At 42.6% G+C, this 22,843-nt stretch overlaps 1 protein-coding gene across 1 annotated transcript in view; it reads right to left on the reverse strand.

Annotated features, from left to right (window-relative positions):
• Positions 1 to 22,843, reverse strand: part of col7a1l (collagen type VII alpha 1-like) — a 69,656-nt gene that overhangs the window by 37,226 nt on the left and 9,587 nt on the right. Inside the window, exons 5-23 of the mRNA XM_049567418.1 lie at positions 21,259 to 21,352; positions 19,864 to 20,037; positions 18,512 to 18,672; positions 17,084 to 17,213; positions 16,860 to 16,976; positions 16,451 to 16,606; positions 15,772 to 15,888; positions 15,496 to 15,642; positions 15,251 to 15,370; positions 10,862 to 11,020; positions 8,815 to 8,928; positions 7,492 to 7,641; positions 6,807 to 6,944; positions 5,203 to 5,349; positions 4,718 to 4,837; positions 4,104 to 4,250; positions 865 to 1,116; positions 606 to 745; positions 66 to 189 (exon numbers count right to left, since the gene is read on the reverse strand). Of these exons, the coding sequence (XP_049423375.1) occupies positions 66 to 189; positions 606 to 745; positions 865 to 1,116; positions 4,104 to 4,250; positions 4,718 to 4,837; positions 5,203 to 5,349; positions 6,807 to 6,944; positions 7,492 to 7,641; positions 8,815 to 8,928; positions 10,862 to 11,020; positions 15,251 to 15,370; positions 15,496 to 15,642; positions 15,772 to 15,888; positions 16,451 to 16,606; positions 16,860 to 16,976; positions 17,084 to 17,213; positions 18,512 to 18,672; positions 19,864 to 20,037; positions 21,259 to 21,352 (2,707 nt within the window). The remainder of the gene's footprint in view (positions 1 to 65; positions 190 to 605; positions 746 to 864; positions 1,117 to 4,103; positions 4,251 to 4,717; positions 4,838 to 5,202; positions 5,350 to 6,806; positions 6,945 to 7,491; positions 7,642 to 8,814; positions 8,929 to 10,861; positions 11,021 to 15,250; positions 15,371 to 15,495; positions 15,643 to 15,771; positions 15,889 to 16,450; positions 16,607 to 16,859; positions 16,977 to 17,083; positions 17,214 to 18,511; positions 18,673 to 19,863; positions 20,038 to 21,258; positions 21,353 to 22,843) is intronic.

Here is a 22,843-nt window from a genome sequence, read left to right on the forward strand (position 1 = left end):
AGCAGGACCTAAGTAGTGTTATAGGAACGATCTGTCGTCTGATGACGGGTGGCAGTGTCACTGACCTGTTTTGGTGTTGCCCCCTCCATAGCGTAGCGCTCTGAGCGCCCTGAGCACAGAACTCCTGTCTTTAAAGTCACTTAGACGGAATTCAATACGAGGCTCATCGCTGTAATGAACCACGGCTATCTGAGAGAAAACAAAAATCATCATGTGACTTTGAGCTGTAACTCTACATTGCATTCTAATCAATACTCTTCACACATACATATTGATAAATATATGTTTTGCATGTCTACATGCAGGTGCCTCCTCCTTGGCTGCCACTCTTTGCTGCCAGCCATGTGGCACTGTGCCTTGTTTATCCATTCTGCCAATGTCTGAGTGTGAATGTGCCAGCTTTGTGAAAGAATTGCACATTATGCTTCTGCTAATGATACCAGCTTGCACAGGAGACTCACTGGAGTAGTTTGCAAACTTCCAGCAGCTATTATCATTTAAGATCCAGTCAAGTTTATAATTGTCCTACGAACACTAAACTTAAAGTCGAAGAGCCACATCGTGACCAGAATATCAAACAAGAAAGTTTTTACTGGGAGACCAACCTGTGTGCCCAGAGGACCAACGACAGGAAAGTAAGTTGCCACTCGGAATATGAAGTCTTTCATCTTGATGAAGTTGTTAGCGCCAATGCTGGAGGACTCGTCCACTAAGAACACTATGTCTGCTTTGGCCTTACCACACACTGACAACACACAAGAACACACATTCATCACATCATCATATAACCAGTTATTTCTTAGTTGAGTTGTAGAATATTCCCATTGTAGATCATAAAACTTATTATTTATTAATAAAGCATACCTGGTCTTGGTGGAGCTGTTGTCTGTGCACTGAGTGTGGTCAATCGAAGGGGGGTGACTTCTGCTGCTTTGGCTTCAGTGACAATCGGCTTTTTGGTGATTATGGGTTTAGTCGGTGGCACAGCGATGGGGTGCCGTGTGGTCCTGATGGCTGTGTGAGTGATGGTGGTATCGCTGATGGAGGCAGTCGTGATACGAGGAGCGACTGTGGCTGGCACAGGCTGGACTGTTACCAGCGGACGATCCGATCCCACTGAGAGGCACAAAGACATAGCTGATTAAAAAACCTAAATCAAACCCAAAAGGTCTCTGGAGGGAAACATCATAGTTACTGCAGAAACAATTGGGATACAGGAGAGGGAAAAATGGGTTTTGAGGAGTGACTCCATGCTAAATCACACAGGGTGGAGTATTGCAGGTGCGCTGCTCTCTGTGGGGTTAAACTGAGCTGTTGTTGGAAAACATTTGTGGCGTTTTCTTATCAAAAGCAGTCAACTACACAGAATTCTTTGTGGCATCATGAGTTGAAACATTTCTACCAAAAAATGTCTCAGAGGGACAAGAGATTTACTTAGCTGCTGCTCTTTTTAAATGCAGGTTAATACATCACTGCATGTGTTTCAGAGTTACTGGTGCTCCCGCAGTTTAGAGTGACAAGGCAATAACAGATAACGCTAACCTAACTGATGATATTTAGTGTAACTGCCTGACAGGAAATGAGAGTGTCCAATGAGCTTTACAGCAGAGACAACCAAAGGCTTCTCCCATTTCACAATTTGTACATCCTTGATTCCTTTCCTCACCTGCTCTCCTTGTGTCTTACTCCCTCCCACTTGAGATGCAAGCGGAGGGGGAGAGGTGGAGACACGAGGAGAGAGGAGTCAAAGCAACAGGCAGTTAACAAAATGAGGCATCCGTGCTTTGGAGTCGTCATTTTAAAGTGACATCACTTAAATATGACGTGATGGTGAAACCCCTTTTCTATGTCAAGGCTGCCAAAAAGAGTTCCTTCTGCAAAGGATACACCTGTGCATCCTCACTCAGAGCACTCAAAATGCATTTTAGGAACATCCGTGACATCCGTCAAGAGGGCGTGCCGAGATCGATTTTCAGGTCACAGGCACAAAATAGAAAAATGAGAAAAGCCCTTGGACTGTACCAGTTTGAGAAGAAGAGTAGAAGGGGGGTCCTCAGTGAATAGTCTGTTATGTACTGTTTATATATGTATGTTAAGGCAATTCCTATAATGTTTAGAAACTGTTTTTGTTGTTTTTACATAGAACTGTTTCTTGACTGCATTCTTTGCTTATCATCTGATGACGATATGGTCTTTTCGGCTAATCATCAAAATCTTGTCCTGTCACCTACAGTTTATAATCATTCATTCATTTTCCGTAACCGCTTATCCTGTTGGGGGTCGCGGGGGGGCTGGAGCCTATCCCAGCTGACACTGGGTGAGAGACAGGGTACGCCCTGGACAGGTCACCAGACTATCACAGGGCTGACACACAGAGACAGACAACCATTCACACTCACATTCACACCTTCGGACAATTTAGAATCACCAATTAACCTGCATGTCTTTGGACTGTGGGAGGAAGCTGGAGTACATGGAGAAAACCCACGCTGAGACAGGGAGAACATGCAAACTCTGCACAGATGGGCTCCCCCACCCTAGAGTTTGAACCCCCCATTTGAACTGGCAACGCTCTTGCCGCCCCTCGTGCTGCCATTACAGTTTGTAGAGATTATTAAACATGTTGGCTTGTCTGAAGGAGGAACCTACACTATTTTTTTTTATTTTTTTGTATTCACAACGTTAAATAAAACACACACTGAGTGAATATTGCTCCAATCTCCGTGTGTTCTCCTTCCAACATTGGCCAATCCTTGTAATGTGTTCACACCCAGGGTTTTCCCTGCCTAACTACGTAAGACAAAGGCGGGCCGCCTGGGTGATTTTGGCCACTGCCTTGGATAAAGCGTGTGTGTGCATGGGGGACGTTCAGTTGTAGTGTCTTTTGCGCGCACAAACCCATTACTTTCAATGTAGACACGCAGCATGCGCATTCATAACCCAAAGTGACGCCGTAGTGGCGCGCATTCAGTGCGACGTGCTTGTTTTTTCATCTGGCACACAGCTCCACGGACCTGCTTTTCCCTCCGGTGTTGTGTCAGATCCCTGTTCCCCCTCGGGATGTGTCTCTCCTACTGTTTCCCACAGAGCTGTGCGCCGTTTGAAAGGCGAAGGAAGCCCATATGTGGAAAGACGTCACCTCCGAGATGTAGAATGTGTATTATAGAAGAGAAACACACATTTCAGGACCGCCGACTTGTATCATCAGAACAGACGTATCCTGTGATTTTCAGCCTCCTTTCATATTTAATAGAGTGGGGACAATACCTGACAGTAATATTCTCAGCTGTCAGGATGTACCTGCTGTAAAGGGTAAATATAATCATAGAAGGCTGAAAATCACAGGACATGTCTGTTCTGATTATACAAATCAGCAGTGTAAAGCTCAAGCATGTGGGGGCCTCCTTTCATATTTAACAGAGGGGTCTTGTCTTCTTAAAGTACAGCTGTCAAGATGTCCCCCACCACAGGCCTTTGCCACCTTGGTCTCGAAAAAACCAAGGGAAAACCCTGACACCATGAGTGACAAAGCAACAGCATGACCAGCTCCATTATCCCAGAGTTGCCACCGGGGTGCTGCTCAAGTGTTCATTAACACAGTCACATCGTCACGGGCTTGTGTGTGTCTGCAGCTTGCAACAAAGAATCTTATCTGAGCATAATCAAAAGTTGGTATTTAGCTTCATGTCACAGGCTTCCATTTTAAATGAATTGTAGCCTGTTGCTGTGTTACTTGTAGTGTAAACACACCATTACAGGCTCATACATTTGCAAACGATTATTAGTTTTACCCACTGGTTGTGACAGGTATGCAACAGGTGTATCTGGGGGTTAAAATCATAGAACAACATGCTTTTAAGTTTAAACCAAGAGAGTGCTGACTATGTGTTCATTGTGGATTTACCCAGCACTGAGAACAGAGCAGAGAGACGCATTTAAAACAACAAACTCTATGTAATAAACTAGGATAGATTCATTATGAGCAAATAATATGAGTGTAAAAATAGACATTTGTGTGTATCATATGCAATCAAAAAGCATATTGTAGCATGCCAGATAAAGATTTGTGGCAAGCTAATCAAACCATTTAAGCAAAGTCTTACATATTCTTTGATACACAGTGCTTATAGGGCCCTCCACTTCTCCATACAAGGGTCTGATGGTAAAAATATAGGTTCTTCCATAGAGCAAATCGCTGATCTTATAGGAGCTGAAACCAGGGCCCAGGGTCTCTGTTTTAGTCTCCAACACTGAAAAGACACACAAAGAAGATGACATTGTAGCAACTAATAACCCACTTATATCTGATTGTTATTAACGTCACAACCACTTCCTGTCATAGAAAAAGTATGCTTGTAAAACTCTGCAAACATAATTATTTGTTTACAGAGTGTTTTCCTTATTATTTCCCTCTTTAACAAAGGAGTGCTTATGCCGAGACTCAATACACAATGCAATAACTTGTGTCATGCTACATATCCACCTCAAACCCTGAGGAATCCTGAACACCTATAAAAATGAACAAAGTAGAGTCATACTGTACTTGGAGTTTATTCAGTCGATTAGACTGATTTTCAAACCAATGCTAGAGCGCTTATAACAGGGCTCAATGTGCAACGCAATAAAATGTATATGGGAATAATCATCTTTGGGTTCACTTCACTGTTTGACTGAAAACTGCATGAATGTTAATGTGAAGCTGAATTAAGGGTCTGACCTGAGATGTGTCTCCAGGAGAGAAGGTATCCAGAAACACCAGCCACACGTGTCCAGTTCAGAACAGTGCTGCTGTCTGTCGTGTTCAGAGCAGCAAAGTCATTCACTTTGGGAAGATCCACTGGAACAGAAAAAACACATGAATAATAAAACAAACAAAAATAAAAAACAAGTCACAAGCCACGTTTGATGGATTTTCTCAGTCATACAGTGTGTTGAACTTATTGGGACCATTTTTATGTGAGGTAACACGAGGCCAGGGATTGTTGGGACGCAGAAAATGGAGTCTGCTGCTCTGTGTATCCCAATAAATAAAAATAGCAAACACCAAATTTGATAATGACACATACTTTTTGATGATTATCTTTTTAACGCCTAAGGTTACTTTATCAGAGTAAAAACTGTGGAGTCTTGTATCATCTCCCTGAGACTGACTGAGAGCACATGTCACACTGTTCCTCACTGTTTTAGGCAGGCAGGACTCACAGGTGCGTGCAGTGAGCAGGACTGGGCTTCCCTCCCGGTTGCCCACCATGTTGGACACCTGGATCTTGTAAGCTGAGCTCTCCCGTAGCTTGTGGATGGTGAAAGTGGTGGAAGCGGCAGACACTACGTCAGACTTCTCATCACCCCCTAGAGCAGGGAATAATAACATCCAATATGTAGAGATAATGACAGTGTAAAACAATACTGTTGCGTACCTATTTATAGTTGAAACTCTATTGCAATGAGCCACAAGAGTCCAGACACTGATATTTTTCACTGGCAATTATGCACAATGGTATAGTAATAAGTTGCTGTGATTGAAAAATGACGCAAATATCCGAGAAATGTTTGATGTCTATCTCAATAAAACTGAACGTTATGTAATTAGCCAGAGACGGATCTGTTTAAGTGCCGCTAAGTGAAGTCACTGCTGAGAACACTTCAGGAGGGACTGAATTAAACAGTTGTGGGTGTCCATTTATTCAGTTTTGGCTTTGAAGGAATACACCCACAAAAAATATCATTTGTATACCCTGTGCTATGATGAATTTATGAAGACTTTGTTTTTCTCGCATGCCTCAGTGGAAAACGAAGAATGTTGAGGAATGCGAGGAAAACAACTTTTGTAAATGATTTCAGTGTAATGCGAGGTGAGTAAGTGATATACAAAGGATCATTTTGTGAGTGAAGTATTCCAACAATGTATAGACTCATACAACAGTAAACTCTCAATCATCACGTATGTGAGTGGTGTGGTGGTGTATTTATCTGCAGAGACTCTGTCCTCTGCCTGTACTTTCTTATTTTCTTCTTATTTTGCTGTGTTTGGGAGATTTCTGGGCACACATGCAGGTGAGGTCGGGACAGGTGCCAGACAGTTAGCAGCACGCATCCAAGCGGAAGCTTTGAAAATTGTGGACAAAGTGTCGAAAAAGCACAAAAGCAGCAATGCAAAATACCAAATGGACAAAGCTTGTTCCAAAGGAGAGTGAATCTGGGGTTGGCTTTCACTTTCACTTTCAATACAGTACAGTACAGTAACCAATGATTCCTGCATGGTATACCTTTAAACTCGACCAGCCAGGACTAGGGCTTAGTCGACTAATCGACTATTAAAATAATCGGTGACTATTTTAGTAGTCGACTAATTGGTTTGAGTCATTTTCATAGAAAAGTACCATAAAAGTACCCCAAAATACTCTTATTGCAGCTTCTTACGTTCAAATATTGGCAGCTTTACACACTCTCCCATGACGGTGAACTAAAACCCTTTGGCGTGAGTACGAAACAAGACATTAGATGACATAATCTTGGGGTTTGGGAGAGACAGACCGCCATTTTTCAACATTTTAACACATTTTTTGATAAAATGATTAGTCGACTAATCGAAGAAATAATCGACAGATTAGTTGACAATGAAAATAATCGTTAGTTGCAGCCTTAGTCAGGACCAGGTGTGGGAACTATACATCTAGCAGTTAACTGTTCTGTAAGTGTACATCAATCTGTTTTAACATAGGTACATGCATGTGTCTACATTCATACATGTATAGCATGTGAGTATCAGGGTGTAAGCACACATGAGTGTATATGTGGTCCCTTACCCAGGAAGGGGATCCAGGAGATTTTGTATCCAGATGCTCCTGGTGTTTTCCTCCAGGACAGGGTGAAGGAGTTGACTCCAATGTCCACGACCTTCACCTCCCTCACTGACTGGATTGGCTGAGAGTCTGAGACAGCAGCTGAAAAGCAATACAATATAACCATGTCAGGTCGTTTTATACCTAACTGAGTTCTTGAAAGAATAACAAAAATCACTTTTTTTTTCAACACTCTAATCAATTCCAATCATGATGCATAAAAACTGTGATAAAACCATCATTACATTTAGGGCAATCCAAACCGTCTGAGCTGAATGAGCTGGTGTGGCTTTATCCACACACCCTATCATTTGTCAGTGTAATAAACTTAGCAACTGGAGTCCGGAGTACTGTGACACACTAACTTTGACAGTGACAGTGATAAAATGATAGTGGCCCCGCTGACTTGGACTCGGTGACACATACTACAAGTGACAACGAGAGGAACTGTGGTTAAAATGGGAAGACCAAAGTACATGACTTGTCAGTCAAGCAAAGACACCAGGAAGGTGCCATGTGACGCAGCGTGAGGAACTTCGCTGTCCCTACCCATTTAATTACAATGAGGTGCACAGCTGCACAGAGCTATTTAGATCTAAAGATGAATCATGATGAATTAAAACAAACTGTGAGACCTCACTTCCTGTACCTGTGAGCTGAGATAAGGAGATTTCTGGTCCCTCTGAGTTGCCGTACACCGCGCAGATGGTGATTGTGTATGTGGACTGTGGGTTCAGGTCTTCAATACGATGGAAGAGAACACTGCGATCCAGGTAACGGGACTGAGGGCTGCTGTCACCTGTAAGCATGCCGGTAGATACACACAGATACACATAACACATTGCAACAAACCGTGTGAGATATTTTTGTCACTCCCACAACTTCTGTTTACATTTTCAGACACAAATTTAAAGCTATGGTCTACGTTTAGATCATTATTATTAACATCATTTAGATGGTGGTTATGGCCCAATAGTGCTAGCTACACAATGTGAAGAGCAAAAGGAACCAAAAAATCCATTCTCTTTGGTGGCTGCAGGCCTGCAAAGAAATTGACCCTTCACAGCCATCCGGTCCGCACGGGAGTTACTCCTTGCTCAAATTTACACTCTCTCTCTCTTACCCTCCGTCCAATCCCCTCGTTCCATTTTGACACTCCTCTGCTCCTCGTCCCGCCTCGTCCCAACCCCCTCCGCATTTGAAAGTACAAGCGGTTTGTAAGGCCCTGAGCGATTCAGCTACACGAGTTTCAATATGGAAAATAAAGAGAGCAACAGCAGCAAGCGGCCTCTGTTTGCCCCACCGGCAAAGGCCGAAGGGAAGCATAAGTCTGTCTCTGAAAAGGCAGAAACGAAGAGGAAATGCGACAAATTGAGGGCTCAAAGCAGAGTAAACATCAGGTTATCCTTTGACCAATGGAGAAAGCTCCAGCAAGATCTGGGCCTGAAAAGTGATGCTGATACAGCGGAGTTTTTGTTGAATAGGTAATATTTCGCTTTTATTGTGGATGTTGTGACATAGATAACTGTATGCCAATGCTGGCTTATGACTGCCGTCATCTGCCGTTAGTTTTTTGTGTGGTTAGACGGCGTCAAAACATTTTTTGTCTGCAATATTGTCAACACCTGTTTACTTGTTCGACGGAGACGACTAATTTTTAGCATTGTAAGCTAAAACTGCTATCATGTTTACACATTGTCACATCAGCGTGTTTCCTTAGGAGACTCCGAGGGAAGGGGGACATGAGCTCGGAGGGGAGGGATCGTGGAGCACAGAGGGAGGGGTGTGTGTGGGGGTGAATGCTTTTTTCAAATCTTTCTCATCGTCTTTCTAAATGTAGACCATAGCTTCAATATAAAGGCGTTAAAGGAGCCGGCAGGTCGTCTGACAAGAACACAAACAAAGAGTTTGTTTGATTGACCTTTAAATAGTGTCAGTATTGTGCTGGAGCAGAGAAAAACTGGGGTATCACCTGTGGTCCAAGAAAGTTTGTACTCAGTTGCTCCAACAATGGGACTCCACTCCACATCTATGGATGTACTGGTGTAGGACGACACCTTGAAGTTGGACACATAGCCCAACGGAGCTGAAACAGAGTAGCAAGTATTAAACTTAGTTATTAGTTTTTGTGAATACACTGTTAATGACATGATGTCCTTGATAATATGAACCAGAAAGACCCATGACAAATGTCAATGATTGATTTCTTTCCAAACTTTCTCACACCGAATTCCTGTCATTTAGCAGTGTTTTGCTTTACACTCACACACTGGCCTGAGAGGTGCTTGACAGAATCAGCCACTAGTGTTCACAATAGTTTCTTCTGTGGTGGTGTCTCTGTTGGTCTTGAATAGATTTGTTTAAGTCATTTTGACTGGGCTTCTTTAAGAGGAACTTAAAAGCAGCTTAAAATCTTGTATTTGCTAACCTTCTATAATTCAAGTTCTCAGTATGCTGCATTGACATAGTGTACTTCAGGGTGTGTTTACACATGGTGACATCACAGCTGAGGGGTTAGAGGTACAACTTCTGGCCACATACAACACTCACTAAAGCTTTCAACCAGAGAGAGCAGTGCAACACCATTCTTCAGCCTGGGGTTACGTTACTTTTAACATTCTGTGATCTCACTTTCAACACATAGATTCCAATTTAGGCCCTGTCCAAATATAGTAGGGAATACTTGAAACCCAAATTTCACTGTTAATGCATAGACAGGGAAAACAGGGAGATTTTGGCTTGCAATGTTTAAGTTAAGTTAAGTTTAAGTTTATTTACTTTATTAATTACTTGTCAATTACACACAGGTCCGAAAGACACACACATGCACAAACAGGACCTATACATGCACAAAGTGGAGAGATGTCAGAGTGAGGGGGCTGCCCTTGGTGGGGCGCCCCGAGCAGTTGGGGGGTTCGGTGCCTTGCTCAAGGGCACCTCGGCAGTGCCCAGGAGGTGAACTGGCACCTCTCCAGCCACCAGTCCACACTCCATATTTTGGTTCGGACGGGGACTCGAACAGGTGACCCTCCGGTTCCCAACCCAAGTCCCTATGGACTGAGCTACTGCCGTGTGAAGAGTGTGCATCCTTTATGAGGTGTCAGGAATTCATGCAATGGCACATGTGGCCAAAATAGTGTTGGCTCTAACCTGCTAACAGGACTCGTTATATGTTTACTCATAACTGTACAGTTACTTTTCCATTTTATTGAGGAACAGAGGCATTCAGGTTTCTGATTGGCCAACATATTCTTGTTTTTCTTCTTTGTCTGGCTTTAGGGTTACGGTTATATCGCCACCTGTTGGCCTAACATCTTACTGCTCCTCATTTTTAATGTGGTTCTTTCTCTGCCGTAGTTATTTCTTGCTGCAGTCGTGCGCACCCTCAACCTCACCATTCCACCTAGTCTTTACGGATTCATCAGCCACATCAGCTTCAGCAGTCAGCAGCCTCAGAGTCATCAGCCACCACTACCTCCATCAGTGTGTGGACTCCATGGGGCAATTTATCTTGCTGCTGCTCAGATGTCCCTTGATCACAAAATATCTCCCTCTAATGTCCAAGCGGCAAAGACTTCTGTTAAATCTTAATCAACACAAATCACCTGTTAATCTGTACACCTTTATTAGGTATTAAATATTATCTTAAATCATTCTTCTGTCTCCCCTGATTGAAATACCTGTGCATGTGTGAGATGGAGAGGTCTCATAATATTACACTACTTGGGTTCTGGGGCACAGAGGTGAAGGAAACCATGGCAAAATAAAAAAGTAAAAAATAAAATCCCTTTGGACTTTCACACACACTGCAAGTGACAGGGATTGTCATATGACTTGTCAATCAAACGCCACAAAGGTGTCAAACACTACTACTTCACCTGTGTATCATATTTTGCCTTGGTATGATACTTTCTGGATGAATGACACAACTCTAAACACAAAGAACAATACAGCATAAAACTCCTACACCTTAGTGGTACTTCAGTTGGGTTGGGAACATATTCAATCGTGGTACTCACAAGTTCTGAAGGTAGCACTGATACCAGGCCCCACCACAGATCCAAACAGCACATAGAGAGACAGGACATACTCAGTATCGTGGGCTACATTCTTCAGTTGGTACTCTGTGGTGCTGCTGTTCAGAGCCAACTGCCTGGGACGGTCCCGACCGACAAACTCTGAAAACAATGACATTTAAAGTTCAGTCGCATCAATCTTTCTTGCATTCAGTTATTTCTCACTGTCCTGGTATTCATCTCAACTCTGGCTCAGCTACAGAGTTTCTCTGGAAACAACATCCCCCTCCTTTTCCCCCCAACATTTGTATTTCATCAAAGCGAGTCACCATGCCACCTGTCACCTCCCAGTGTCTGACTGACTGACTGACTGACTGACAGGGTGGATGTGTCCAGTGTAAAAGAGGGAGCATTCAAAAGCTCCTGCCATAGTGAGTCTGTCACTGGGAGAAAAGGAGCAAGCCTGCATCAGAATCAAAGTTCACACATGCATAAATGTAAACAAACACAAATACCCTCTACCCAAAACTTGCAGTAGAATGACATCATTTATATATACAGGAAGGTTCAAGAGTCATGAGATGTATCATAAGAAGAACCAGTGGTGGAATCTAACTAAGCACATATATATATAGTACTTTTTACTCTATTACATTTATTTAACAGCTTTAGTTACTTTGCAGACACACAATCTATAATATTCTTCCTGTCCAGTGAAAACCATGCATCTCCAAATGCGCTGATGTTGAATGTTTGTGATAAACTGAAGGATGAAGAGTTCCTTCATGTGTTGAGAAAATTCTCCAAACTAAATTAAGGCCCAGTCCCATTTCTACCCCTTAAATCTTCCACTTGGTATTGAGTGGCCTCGTTTGCGAGATAACCCTTGATGAGGGAAGTGAGAAATATTAGGGTAGAGATCTTTCCCTAAGAAATGAGACACCATTTCATACAAATCGGCGTGGCCGACATGCAGGCATACATCACACGTAGTAGTGACGCAATGAAAATGCCGGCTCCAGCGCTTGTGTTGTGGCGTGTGCTATGTTTATTCTTCTCCATCTGATGAATCAACGGAGAAGAAATGCTGAAAACAGGTGGCGCCTACGACATCTTCTAGTTCTGATCGATTTTGTTTGGGTAAGTTGATTTGTTTGAATATTTTGACGCTGTGTTCAACCGAGTTGCTGATGAGTTTACGTTAGCCCAACCATCTGTTGTTTCTATAGGCTACATTCCAATCGTACAGTCACAAATTGTTTTCCAAAACTTGCCGAAGTTGCTGACTTTGTAAGGTGTTCTGGGAAATTTCATCTTCCACTTCGTTGAAAGTGTGGGTCGGGGCTCCCTTGGAATCTAGGGTGGGTTTTAAGTGTTGGAAACCATTTCCACTACCTCAGTTCTGTTTTGGGACACCACTAGCCTAAACGTGAACGCACACAACCAAGTGCAAGTGTGTATTTCTAGGGGAAGCGTGGGTATTGGGACAGAACCTAACTCTTTAAAAAACCCTCTTGGTTCAGCTGGAAAATGGATCACCACAAAGTCTATAACAGGAAAAGTTGACTTTTTAGAGATACACATACAAACATATGTTATACAATATGATGCATTGCTCTAGATTAAACTACCCATTAGTATATAGCATATCAATGCAAAACATTAAGTGCCCAATGAGCACTTTCACTTTTCATACTTTAAGTACATTTTCCTGATAAAAATTACATACTTTTACTGAAGTAAGGCTTTGAATGCAGGACTTGTATTTGTTGTGGAATATCTTCACAGTGTGGTATTAGCACTTTTACATAAGGATCTGAATACTTCTTCCACAACTGACAAGAACCAGATCTTATCACCGTATGGATATACAGTACAGGCCAAAAGTTTGGACACACCTTCTCATTCAATGCGTTTTCTTTATTTTCATGACTATTTACATTGTAGATTCTCACTGAAGGCATCAAAACTATGAATGAACACATGTGGAGTTATGAACTTAACAAAAAAAGGTGAAATAACTGAAAACATGTTTTATACACTCTTGGCATTCTCTCCATGAGCTTCAAGAGGTAGTCACCTGAAATGGTTTTCCAACAGTCTTGAAGGAGTTCCCAGAGGTGTTTAGCACTTGTTGGGCCCTTTGCCTTCACTCTGCGGTCCAGCTCACCCCAAACCATCTCGATTGAGTTCAGGTCCAGTGACTGTGGAGGCCAGGTCATCTGCCGCAGCACTCCATCACTCTCCTTCTTGGTCAAATAGCCCTTACACAGCCTGGAGGTGTGTTTGGGGTCATTGTCCTGTTGAAAAATAAATGATCGTCCAACTAAACGCAAACCGGATGGGATGGCATGTCGCTGCAGGATGCTGTGGTAGCCATGCTGGTTCAGTGTGCCTTCAATTTTGAATAAATCCCCAACAGTGTCACCAGCAAAACACCCCCACACCATCACACCTCCTCCTCCATGCTTCACAGTGGGAACCAGGCATGTGGAATCCATCCGTTCACCTTTTCTGCGTCTCACAAAGACACGGCGCTTGGAACCAAAGATCTCAAATTTGGACTCATCAGACCAAAGCACAGATTTCCACTGGTCTAATGTCCATTCCTTGTGTTTCTTGGCCCAAACAAATCTCTTCTGCTTGTTGCCTCTCCTTAGCAGTGGTTTCCTAGCAGCTATTTGACCATGAAGGCCTGATTCGCGCAGTCTCCTCTTAACAGTTGTTCTAGAGATGGGTCTGCTGCTAGAACTCTGTGTGGCATTCATCTGGTCTCTGATCTGAGCTGCAGTTAACTTGCCATTTCTGAGGCTGGTGACTCGGATGAACTTATCCTCAGAAGCAGAGGTGACTCTTGGTCTTCCTTTCCTGGGTCAGTCCTCATGTGTGCCAGTTTCGTTGTAGCGCTTGATGGTTTTTGCGACTCTACTTGGGGACACATTTAAAGTTTTTGCAATTTTCCGGACTGACTGACCTTCATTTCTCAAAGTAATGATGGCCACTGGTTTTTCTTTAGTTAGCTGATTGGTTCTTGCCATAATATGAATTTTAACAGTTGTCCAATAGGGCTGTCGGCTGTGTATTAACCTGACTTCTGCACAACACAACTGATGGTCCCAACCCCATTGATAAAGCAAGAAATTCCACTAATTAACCCTGATAAGGCACACCTGTGAAGTGGAAACCATTTCAGGTGACTACCTCTTGAAGCTCATGGAGAGAATGGCAAGAGGGTGCAAAGCAGTAATCAGAGCAAAGGGTGGCTATTTTGAAGAAACTAGAATATAAAACATGTTTTCAGTTATTTCACCTTTTTTTGCTAAGTACATAACTCCACATGTGTTCATTCATAGTTTTGATGCCTTCAGTGAGAATCTACAATGTAAATAGTCATGAAAATAAAGAAAACGCATTGAATGAGAAGGTGTGTCCAAACTTTTGGCCTGTAGTGTATACTTTTATGGCGTAAACAAAACAAGAAAGCTGAAAGAGAGACAGAGTAATAGGGCTTTTCTATCAGCATAGAGTCACACCATGCCATGGTAATTTGGGTTTCCACTGTCAGTTTAGACACGTCGCGGTGCACTGAGATAGACCATCTCCAGAGTCGGGCCAAAAGCACATCGCACTACCTTTAATCAGGTAGCGGTGATGTCTCGCCGTCCGCAGCCAACCCCTGAGGACCCCCCTTCTCCCCTTATGTCCACATCAAACAAGCATGTGTTGCAAGACTCAACTGATGTCCTTGCAGGAGACCAAAGAAAAGTATTTTTAAAGTCTCAGTGTGTTAAGTTCTCAGTCTCTATCTGAATCTCTGTGGTTTGAAGTTTAGTTTCTCTCCTGCATCCTATTTGTACTTTAGATATCTGCTTTATTTTACTGTTTCATGTTTGCTTTCAGCTGTATGGGAGTCTTCTTAAGTTACTGCTGATAATTCCTTATTTTGCAGCATGAATATAAAAGCTTTTACACATCAAAATAACGGCACTTCTATTTGGAAGAATTTATAGGAAGTTAAATGTTTTTATCACCGAAGTAGTGGAACTTTGTAAGTGACTATTCTTCAATAAAAAAAGTCTACTGCAGGGAAGAAAAGTAAAAGCAGAAACAGCCACATGAAGCTGAAGATGAATAGGCTCTTACTGCACCTCTGCGGTCAGCTAACCTCCAGCGGGTACATTTCTTTTACCTGCCGTGCCATGTGATGGAAAAACACTCAGCCCGCTGCTTTTAAACGTCACCGACTAAGAAAAGTCGTCATCACTTTAAGATACAACTTCAAGCAGGTAGCCCTGTTGTAATGGAGATGCAAATCCCTGCTGTGCTGGGCTGACGCACAGAGTCAAACTGAGTCAAGCAAAGCCAGCACATGTGTATGGAAAAACAAATCACCTGGAGTGGGTCCCCAGGCCAGTCTGTATCCTGTGGCTCCTGGGACACTGTTCCATGAGACGACCGCAGTACTGGTGCTCACAGCAGACACTTTCAAAGTTTGTACTGCACTGCTTTCCACTGACACAGAGAGAAACCAAGAGAAAAACAGAAATGGCATCTTCAAACCTAATGTTGTCTATGTCCATTATACTGTAACCACTCATGTCTGTATTTTCACACTTCCAAACAAGCATCCTAATTACATGTCTTGACTTTAGTGGTTGTGATGGGCCCCTCAATATCTCCAAAGATGGGGTTGATGGTGACGGTGTACTCAGAGGCTGAGTGAAGGCCCTGGATCATGTAGAAGTTAAAGTTGTCCCCGAGGTTCACGTTCGCTATGTGGCCATCTGAAAAACACAGTAAGACACACAGACTCATACATATCACACTTTTCGGTTTCATTGAGCAAACCAAGATTATTTCCTATCTGCTAAACCCTTGCATTTAACTACGTAGCAAAGAGTAAACAACAGTACCTGGGGATTCCCATGTCAGACGGTATCCTGTGGCTCCCTTAACTGATGCCCACCTCGCCTGGACGGTGTCTGTGGTGGCGTTTTGGACAAGGAACTTCTTAACTTGCACCAGCTTTACTGTGAAACACACGCAAATCCACACAGACACACACACAGTCACACAAATTCAATATGTCACTACATATATGTCATTACTGTAATGATAGAAGTCAAATTGTTCAATCAGATTTTTGACAGAGAAAAAGGTTAATTAACACAATAAAATGAAAAATAATATCCATACAAATCTCTATTAATTTAAATCAAAGCAAAGGCTGAAGATATGTTTCTCTGATATGATATTTAACAGAGATAAATTAGTCCTACTCTATCTAATAGACCTAGTGCTGCTATTTTTTCTAGAACAACAGCACCACACTGTGGATAATTTGTGGTACTACACTTAGTCATTTGCTTCCTTATATTTTAGCTTTTTATACACTTCCACATGACTTTTTTGTGCAACCGTTGATTGTTGCAGCTGTCTAAGCTCTTTTTCTGTCAATGTTTTGTAAGTGTAAATATTTAAATAAATAAATTGACTTGAGTGGGAGAAAGTTGGAAAGTTTATGTGTGGTCCCTGCCAAATAAACTTGCAAATAAATAATTATGGTGTTTTCATCAAAGCTGAAAAACTTACATGTCTTGCCCACTATTGAAACTGTTTCACTTTGTCCCTGGGGGTAAACAGCATAAATACTGATGGTGTACTTCTTATCTTCCTCCAGGCTGTCAATCACATGAGAAGAGGTGTCTCCAGGAAGCATGTTCTCATAAATAAATCCTGGGCGGTTGGCTGCATAACAAAAAATACAGAAGAACTGTTACCCAAGGGGCACCTGGTGGCTTAGTGGGTAGAGCAGGTGTCCAATATACAAAGGCACTGTCCTCGCCACAGCAGCCACACACTCGATTTGAGCCTCTAGCCCCCCTCTTTCATGCTTGAACTGTACAATTTATGATGGTAACTATTGTAAAAACATATTTGTATACTGGTTTGCAATGTGTCTGGTGTCAAATAATAACTGTTTGATGTAATGTTAGCATACGTCTTGGGATGGAGATCTTGTATCCGTTCAGCTTTCCTAGAGGAGGCGTCCAGCCCAGGCGCAGAGAGAACAGGCCCTCCTCAATAACACGGAAGTTTGACACCTGAGGCAATGGGGCTACAAGACAAAAAGGTTATTGCTCAGGGTAAATCCAAACAGATGTGCAGAAGTATTGGTGTATTATCTAAAAGGTGCACAAGCATGCACTGACACATGACACCCACTTGTTTGGACAGTGATTGCTGCAGAGTCTCCTATGAGGCTGGGGTAGATGGCGTAGACAGTGAGGGAATAGTCTGTTTTGGGACTCAGCTCCGTCACCAACGCTGTGCTCACATCTGCCTTTAGATCAACCTGTTACAGACAGCAGAATCAGAGGAGCTAAGTTCATGTGTCTTGCCGCACAGATAGAAATATGTACTTGAATAAAAAACAAATAACTAATAAATAACAAAAACATATTTATATCTTCACTTCCCATATTAAGTGTCTACCTCAGTAATCATCCAGCATCCTTGTGCTGTGTTTACACTTGGGTCCAATACCCTCTCCTCCATTACATTCAAATTAGATAGAATGTTGTGCCTTAAAACATAATGCAAAATATTCCTCCTTTGGCACTGTCGCATAATTCTCTGTGTCTGTCAAGGGTACAGCTGCAGTATCAACATGAAAACACATACACAAGCAGAATATTTTGGAGAAATTGGCATCACGTTGGTCCCATTAATGCAATATTTGTTGCAAGCTTTGGAAAGTCAAGGCTGATTTATGCTTGGGCACGCAACACTTTTGAAGAGTGTCGCTTGACAGGAATTTAAGAGCAGTGTGAGGTTTTTAATTTAAGCGAAAGGTTTCAGTTGTCTCCGTGATAACCAGAGACGCCCTACATGTTTTCAAGGTCCAAGTGGATTTCTGTCGAGCTGTTGAAAATTGCACAAATATCCCAGTGTACATGTGATTTTATCTTATTTGCCATATATTTATTGATTGATCAGCTCCCAGTGTCTGTCTGTGAGAGGCAGATTCCCCTCACTCACTACGGTGGGCTGGTAAATAAAATCAGTGAATACAAACACTGTTGATTTCCTCCCGTGGCGTTGACGTGTAAAATATTTTGGTTCAGTAAATGTCTGCTGTCAGTCAGTCTGGCAAAGACAGTTTGGTCGGCCCATACATGTATAATGGGCCCGTCTCTGTCCTCTCAGCTGTGCAGCTGTGTTGACAGACTATGCAGGTCAGAGTCGGTGTGGATTTAAAACTACTTTCTCCATGGCGACAATAGTAATACTACCAATCACACTGTGTGACAAAATATGACAATGTCTGTGACATAACAAAATTCTCCAGTGCCTGACATAAAAGAAAAGTAGAATAGCAATTTTTTCTCCCGAAAATACGTCATTTCTGTCTTCAAAAAGTGCCCAAACATAAATTAGGCATTGGAATTACACAAATAGCTCAGGCTGCAGTAACAGGAGACTTCCTGCATTTAAGTTCAGTATATGTGCTCGACACAGATGTGACATGCAGTCCTAAGGATGACCAATTGAGGGATGGGACTTAAGTGGATGTTTTGATAGAGGAAAATAAGACTTCAGTCCAGCTCAATAGCAACACAACTATTATCATGCACACTCACAATCCCTCACCTGTCTTTGTTGTGGTGGGAGGTGCCCACCGGAGCTGAGAGGGTAGATCAGGAGACGATATCCGGTGACATCACCTGTGGCCTGGCTCCATGTCAGTCTGACAGAACTGTGGGCCAACTCGCTGACCTGCAGGTCTTTGGGACCCACCACAGGCTCTTTGACTATTGGGAGAAGGTACAGACAGAGGGATGGGACGAAAAATATATATGCTTGGTCTGGATGTATAATTTGTCTGTAAGGTAAATCTGTCTGTGTGAGAAAGCTGCAGAGCAGAGGGAAATGAGAGACAACTATTAAAGATGGGGTAGGCAGTTTCATTTTGGCATCACTGGGCAAAATCCCACAATAAATGTTGAGCTTTTATAATCTAAGTGAACGGAAAAGAAACTAGATTCTGCACCTCCTCTTGGCTCTTTTTCAGGCCCCTGATGGGAGACTTCAGCCAGTAACAGGTCATTTAAGAGAGAGGGTGTTCCTATTGGCTTTTCTACAAATACTACATACTGTATGTAAATGCGCGTCCTTCGGTGACAGCCTGATTCAGTCATGCAGCAATTGGCAGCAACTGCCTACAATGCAAAGCAGCCCAAAGAGGAAAAAGCTTTTTAGAGACGGAGAGACAATGTTGCTGATAGTTTAGTCCTCTGCTAACAGAAGCCAAAGGCTAACAGCTACAGCTTCATGTTTACATTCATGTAGCATAAGCTAGAGCCTTGAATCACAGTGTGTCCACTACCTCACTCTCCACTGCTACAGACCACTTTACCAGGAGTAGAGCATGCAGCATTTCTAGAGACAGATGCCAGCTAGCATGTACAGCATTCTGAATCCAGCCAGCGCAAACCCCAGCCTCAGGAGTCCCCTGTTGGATCAGGAAACTTTCCTATGGCTGCTGTTGCACAGGTTAGACCCAGCACCAGCCCACTGTGACCCCAGCGCTGGGGGGTTTGTGCTGGCCAAATTCAAGCTGCTACAGCCTCCAACTGAAGGTCTGTCTCCTGAGCACTTGCCCTCTCTCCTCCTGAAGAAGCAGTCCACAGCAGCGGGGAGCAAGACTGAGAGAATGTGGGGTGGCTAGCTAGTTTATGTACAAAGCTTGTGCATGTGCCTGTGGTCCTTGGTCAAGACAGAGAGGGGAGAGCTGCAGGAGGAAGGTGTATTTTCAAATTCTGTGTTGTTTTTGTTTTTTTGTTTTCTTTTTTTGCCTTTTGCATATTTCTGCCTAGCCCAGCTTTAATTATTTTTAACATACTTTTCAACCATCAATATAAAAATGCAAACAGCTGTCAGTATGGGGGCGGCTTTTCTGCTGCGACGGAGTTTGCTTTCATACTGTGTGTGTATTGACTCACCAGGTGGGGAGGTTTTCACAGGAAGCGGTGGCTCAGAAGCAGTAAAACACACTCTGCGGGACAGTTTGGGAAGAATGGTTTCAAGGTGAGAGTAGTCAGTGCCCAGTAATAGGTGCTCCTCATGTGGCTCTGACACAATCCTCCTCAGCTCTGAATCGTCAGCTCCCCAAAGACCTGGTCACAGGATGGACAAAAAAAAGATGGGAGACAAGTTAACAGTAATCTTGACTTGAATCTTGCTTGATTAATGCATAACTGAAACAAGTGAACAGCAGTTACAGAGCAACATTTATGTGCTGTCGCTCATCTTCTCTTTGCATTTTCTCCACATACTTTCCCACAGACAACACCAGGGGGAGCTGTGGTACTGAGAGTGATTTATTTTAAATCATGAAAAGATGCACATACCCATACAAATACATGTTGTGGACATATTTGGGCTCAATCAAACACTCTCTGGCACTTATCTTAAGGTACAGTATTGTGTGTGTTTGTCAGGCTCAAGATTGTGGAAGTGGGCCCTGACAAACACGTGAGAAAGACCCAATCTGGGATAAAAGCTGCACTGTATTTATGTAATAAAGAAGAAATTTAAATTGAAGCAGACAAACATGTTGCAATTCTTTTGGGTGATCTGATCCGCAATTACCTGAAATCTGCACCTGAACAAGATAAACATTTGTTTTCTTGATAGCTGTTTGTATGTAAAGAACATGCATATATCTACACACATTATCAATGCTACAGAGGCTCTACAGGCATATTGGTTTTGCAGTTGTACACAAGACGCGTGTGGAGCTTCTCTGCAGGAGTGATGAACGAGAGGAGCAAGCTTCGGAGTCAGAGGTGCAGATGGGGGACACTGAATCGCCTAATGAAAAATGGCTGCGATTAGCACACCATCGGCTAATGAGCAGTAATTATTGCACCGCTCCCAGCTGAGGAGAGTAAGTTGTGGGCGTGTGTGCTCATGCGTGTGTGTTGGAGAAAGAGGGTAAGATGAATGTAAGGAAACTTGTGGGTAAACAGTGGCGTGTATTCATGAGTGGGGGGAAAGGTGTAGGATATAGAAGCTTTGCTGAAGACAGTCAATCAAAAAGAAAGGGAACTTTTACAGATACAGTATAGGGAGCTGAATACATATTTAGTAGAGGCTGTTATGTGTACGCACATATACACAGTGCATACACATGCATGAGTGCACTCAGATGCTCAGAAACGAGAATCACACGCACAGTCACAAAAACCCACACTGAATCCAATGAATTCAAATGTACGGGACATGAAATTCTGACTGCAAACACTGCAGATAAGCCAGCAGAGCTGGGATAAAATGTGAGGGGCCGCTGCAGTGGGGATGTTGAAGGAATTCACAATACTAACTTCCACACTCACCTACTGCAAAGAGAGAAATCCCATTGTCAGCTACAGCTCTGGCTGCGGCGTCCACCTGGTCGTCTGAACGTCCGTTTGTGATCATTACAGCTATCTGTACAGGGGTGAGACATAGGAATCAGTCAAGCAGAGTCATTAGACATAACATAACATTATCTTACTCATGCAGTGACCCATATTAAACTATAACCTGATGGTCTGAAGAATAATTTGGATTGTTTAAGTTGTAGCTTCTGCAATTAACTGTCTAAAAATGTGCTGGTTTTTGCTTTCATTATTTATCCACCCTCCAAACAACATTTTGTTTGGATAAAAAGAACATCCTTACAAACACAGTTATGCTCAAAAAGCCCCCGTGGACTTTTGACACGGTTTAACTCATAATTGAATACGTAATTAAACAAATCAAACCCCAAAGACAAAGTGGAATTCAATGATGCTGGCTCACAACAGAGGCTGATAATTTGCCCATTAAGGAAAATTTACTCAGTTCATTCACAGTTCATCCCTCAGTCAATGAAGAAAGGGGGCTGGAAAGCATCAATATGAGAATGTAGCTGCTTTTCTCGCATGTGCTCCGGCTGTACAATTCAATATATCAGCCTAATCCTCAATTCTCTGCCTTCCCACGTCAAGTGTGCTGCTGCAAGATGATTCGCGCGCACACTCAGAGATAGCGAGGTGATTGGAATGCTAACCAGTTGTGTTATATTGAGACTACACGGCAGTGTTAGACTTAGAGAAATTTACAAAATGGAGAGCTAATGGAGGAGCTTTGGGATACTTGACGAGGCACTTCTGAGACAAGTTTAGACAAGTTTCTGACTAATGCAATTTGGTTAGGGCAGTGGCGCACTCACATATTTTTAGGGGTAGCCAGATGGGGCTACTGAAAAACTTAGGGTGGCACTCCAAAACCAAAAGCCATGACTGAATTTCAGGGATTCTAACATGCTGTTGAAGTCAATAGGCTAGTTGATAATTATGTCAATATGAGAATTAAGGAATCAAATACTGATATACTTAGGTTTCTCATTTCTCATTTCACAGGTAATATTACTTATCATCTGATGTGTATGGACTAATATCAGTACAGCTAACATTTTGAGTTCTACAACAATTCTATTTAATTGTGTTATGTATCTGTATGTGTTAGGGGAATCATTGCTCTTCAAATAGACTGTGTGTCCTTTTCCTTAAAAAGACAGACATACAACTTTAGGGAGCCAGTGCGTAGGATCTAGGGGGATATATTGGTAGAAATGGTATAAAGTATAATAGTTATGTTTTCTCTGGTGTATAACCACCTGAAAATAAGAATCGTTGTGTCTTTGTTACCTACAGTAAGAATGAGCCATTGAAATCTACACAGGTGCTCCTCCTCTGAGATCGCCATGTCATGCTGTGTTTCTATAGTAACCCAGGACAGAAAGCACAAACACTGGCCCTAGGTAGGGACTAACATTTGCATTTTCACGATAAACACCATAGTTAGCAGCCCCTTCGTGACAAGAGCATCAGAAAAACATAGACTTTTTTAACATTAAACTGTTTTAATCAGTGTTCCTACTGGTTTAAATCACCA

Source organism: Epinephelus fuscoguttatus, linkage group LG22 (genome assembly GCF_011397635.1).
Source record: "Epinephelus fuscoguttatus linkage group LG22, E.fuscoguttatus.final_Chr_v1".
Classification (NCBI taxonomy): Eukaryota; Metazoa; Chordata; class Actinopteri; order Perciformes; family Serranidae; genus Epinephelus; species Epinephelus fuscoguttatus.